The sequence below is a fragment of the Bactrocera latifrons genome, unplaced genomic scaffold (assembly GCF_001853355.1).
Source record: "Bactrocera latifrons isolate USDA-ARS-PBARC rearing strain unplaced genomic scaffold, ASM185335v1 scaffold_162, whole genome shotgun sequence".
Lineage (NCBI taxonomy): Eukaryota > Metazoa > Arthropoda > Insecta > Diptera > Tephritidae > Bactrocera > Bactrocera latifrons.
In genome coordinates this window covers 191,984-195,658 of record NW_017535097.1, presented here as the reverse complement: position 1 = coordinate 195,658, position 3,675 = coordinate 191,984, and the positions used below count along the sequence as shown (strand labels likewise).

Below are 3,675 nucleotides of genomic sequence, written 5' to 3'. Positions count from 1 at the left end.
AAATATTAATTTTTAATCTAAAATCAGAAAGAAAAAAGTTATATATAATCGTTATAATGTATAATTATGCCAAACACTGCTCTAGAGTATTGAATATGATGGCACTATACGCGCTCTAGTTCAAAATGTTAGGACATAAAATGCGAAAGTGCGAAAAACTATAAAAAAAAATATTTCTTAATGCTGTTTAGGCATAAAAATTTATATTTGGAATTAAGAATTGATATTTATTAAGATTTTCAGGTTCAGATGATAAACCAAAAATAATTAAATAAATTTATAAACCATTATTTGCAATTCTGAGAATTATAACGGGTGATCCAAGTAGAGGTACTTTATTCAATAGCCTGTTTTTGCAGAGCACGCGTGAGTCGTGTCAAGTTGTCGCCAATCGCGCTATTATAACCAACTATTTATTGCTTGAAATTTGAGCTCGTGATCTCGGCGACATTGATTCCACTTAACACACATCGTATCAATCAATCAATTTATTGAGAGAAAACTTCCGGTCGAGGGGACACCACGATCGTGTGATATCACATCGTTAGACTTTTTACTGTGGGAATAAGTAAAGTCTAAAGTCTATAGGGACAATCCGGCTTCGATTTAAACCTTGGCGCACAACATCACAAGAGTTCTGCAGTTAGCAGTCGAAATGCCGCGGCCAACATTTGAAAGGGACAATCTTCAAAAAATAAATGCCAAAGAACGTTCTTTCGAATGATAATAAACATTCCCCATTAAATTTAAAGTTTCTGTAGGGTACTTCGGAATAGATCACCCTTTGGTTGCTCCCAGAATTCATTATTTTAAACAATCCTACTTTTCGTAACATAAAAACTATTATTTCAATAAAAATATATTTATTTTCATCCATATCGTTTTAGATCCCTTCGAAACACAAAATCGAGCWTCAATACTAACAAACGAAGAGAAATCGTATATGCACGATACTTTGGAAAAGTTGAAAGGCTGTCGCGGAAAAAGCTGTACAATCAAACGKCATCAAACTCAGCAACATCAACAGCAAGACGAAAGTGCGCTGCGCTCAGTGCAAAGGGGCACCAAACGAAAACAAGGTTAGCACATTTGTAGCTTTTGAAAACTGGAAAGTTATCAAAATTAGATTTGAGGAAAGTGTTGCTACTTTTCGGAAAACAGTTAATAAGAAAGAAAATTATAGCCGAAATAATATATATCCGTATGTTATTTTTTTTTTTTAATTTTGGTTTTCCAGTTGCTATTTTGTAATTTTTGTATATTTTAATTCAAAACAATTAAWAATTGCAAACATTAATTTTTCTTTCAGGACTTTCCCAAAGCCACTCAGCCGTCAGTTCGTTTATTTCCAGTCGCTTAGACTATGATGAGCCTCTGGTCAAGCGGAGAAAACTATCAAAGTGAGTACTGTAATTTCATACCTGTGAAATTGAGWAGAAATGCAATGAAATTGAATTAACTTCGGAAACAGGTGGTCGACGCATACAAATTTGAAACGTAAACCATGGAAACAACAACATCACTACCATCGGCAGCAACAACAACAGCCCCTCTACTATCGACAACAACATTTGCGACATCATACCAGCAATGCTGAAGGCGAAGCACAAGCAGGCATGAGCGAGGCGGTTGATGCAATGGAGCCGGTGAAAACTTTGCGGCGTAATCGTTTCCACCAAGAAGTAAATAGTCCAACCATGCAACAACGACAACAGCAGCAGCAGCAAGTGCAAAACGAAAAGAGTTCGCTAAGTAATGATGGCAAGCAAAGTGATAGCTCGGAGCGAAAATTGATTGCGAACCAAAAAGCAACGACAACGGTCAGCCCAGAGTCGGGGGAAGCGCAAACTTTTACCAAAGTTGTAGATGTTAATGATACTAAAGTGGCAGCAACAGCAACAATGATGTCAACACCAGCGACTACAGCAACAACAACTACACCCATACTCACAGCAGCAATATAAATTATGAAAGCAAAATTGGCAGCATGGAGCATATCTATCGCATATCCCTAAACAACATACACCAATAGATTTATTGAGTTACTTCCATATGATGTACGCTCAAAAGTAAATGTAGCTATTTATTTATATTATCGGCACATTATTTTAGCGTTCTTAACTCGTCTGATTTATCTTAARGGRTTACATGGGTTTCCACGGGTTAAAAACAGCATTTTTTCAAAAAAATTTTCGCATTTAAAGAATTAAATATTTTATTAGAATTTTTATTGTTACAAACATACATTATGAACAAAGAAATTCTGAAATTTTTGGAAGATCAATTTTAAACTCGGCCAATGCGACGTCATTTCCGGTTACCCCTCGGAAAGAAAATGCGCTTACGTTGCCAGGATAAACCCTTAAAGGATCATCTAAAGTGAAACAATACGTGTTTTATTTAAAACCTTAAATTAGAACTTAAACGAAGGAAATAAAACTGAATATTTTTTGACAGACATTTTTACAAAAAAAAAAAAAAAAAAAAAAAAAAAAAAAAAAAAAAAAAAAAAAAAAAAAAAAAAAAAAAAAAAAAAAAAAAAAAAAAATGAAAATTTCGAGACATTTTAGTTTGAGAAAGTGTTAATCGAAAAAAATCCAAGTCTTCGAGAAATCTAGCCAAACCGACTTGTTTGTGTACTCGAGAAAAACGCGTTTAAAGACGGCGCACTTAGCCCAGCTAGCCTCTAGCGGACAAGTTCTCAAGGCTGTATCTGCGAAACTATTACTCTGATCAACTTGAAAATTTAGCACAATATTCCTGAGGTTTTGTAGAATTTAATAAGATAGTAAAAATCGACTTTTTGAAACCCGTAAACCCATGTAACCCCTTAACTAAACAACGATCACGGCATTGCATGTCATGTTGTTGCCACACATATTAATCATATATACGTACATATGTGTCTTTTCAAGTTGACTTTATTTTCGCAAAATAAGGTCTTTATTTTTGATTTAAACCGTGTCTATATCACTTTATTTTTCCCGTATATTTTATATGGGTTGTTTTGATCTTTCGYAATAAATTTTTATCTCCAAAGCAAATAAACCCAAAACTTCGMGGAGGTGATTTTTTAATACTAAATTTTTCACTCTAGAAAAATGGTCTAAATGATTCTTTGCAAAAAAGGAATTTTTTAGAAATTATGGGCAATTAAAGTTATACAACAAATGTACTGAGYATTCAGACAAGCGCCTTATAACTTTTGTGTTGCTCATACGCCATGGTACTTCATGAATGCGCAGTTACTGAATTGCTGAGCCTCCGGGCATTTGAAGCATTACTTTAACTGCGTTAAATTTTAAAGGAGTGGCTTTGTAGAAACAATCATGAGAACCTTTTATGTAGAGCGAAGAGTCTTCTACTATTTTATTAGGTTGTGGATCTGCTTGTTGAATGCAAAATAACAAAATATCCCATATTAAATATGTGAGAAAAGAAATATTATTTAGACATGGTTTAAAATGAAAATATCCTTTTTTTTTAACCAAAATTGGCATTTCAACATATATATGTATATGTATGAATAGATTACTCAAATATACAGACGCTATCACAATTTGCGTCATCAAAATACTCCGTGAGCTGAAAATATTCATTACACATACTATATACGCCATAAGGTAATGATAACATTCGAAGATTTTTCATTTTTCATGTATACCAGTGTTTTTT

General features: G+C 33.6%; 1 protein-coding gene across 2 annotated transcripts in view; it reads left to right on the top strand.

Annotated features, from left to right (window-relative positions):
* The window catches only part of LOC108966518 (extracellular sulfatase SULF-1 homolog), a 23,467-nt gene extending 20,980 nt beyond the window's left edge, over nucleotides 1–2,487 (top strand). For both annotated transcript variants that reach the window (XM_018929464.1, XM_018929463.1), the window contains exons 11-13: nucleotides 888–1,079; nucleotides 1,310–1,400; nucleotides 1,472–2,487. In XM_018929464.1, the coding sequence (XP_018785009.1) occupies nucleotides 888–1,079; nucleotides 1,310–1,400; nucleotides 1,472–1,964 (776 nt within the window). In that variant the 3' untranslated portion in view covers nucleotides 1,965–2,487. The remainder of the gene's footprint in view (nucleotides 1–887; nucleotides 1,080–1,309; nucleotides 1,401–1,471) is intronic.
* Nucleotides 2,488–3,675: the final 1,188 nt, after the last annotated feature.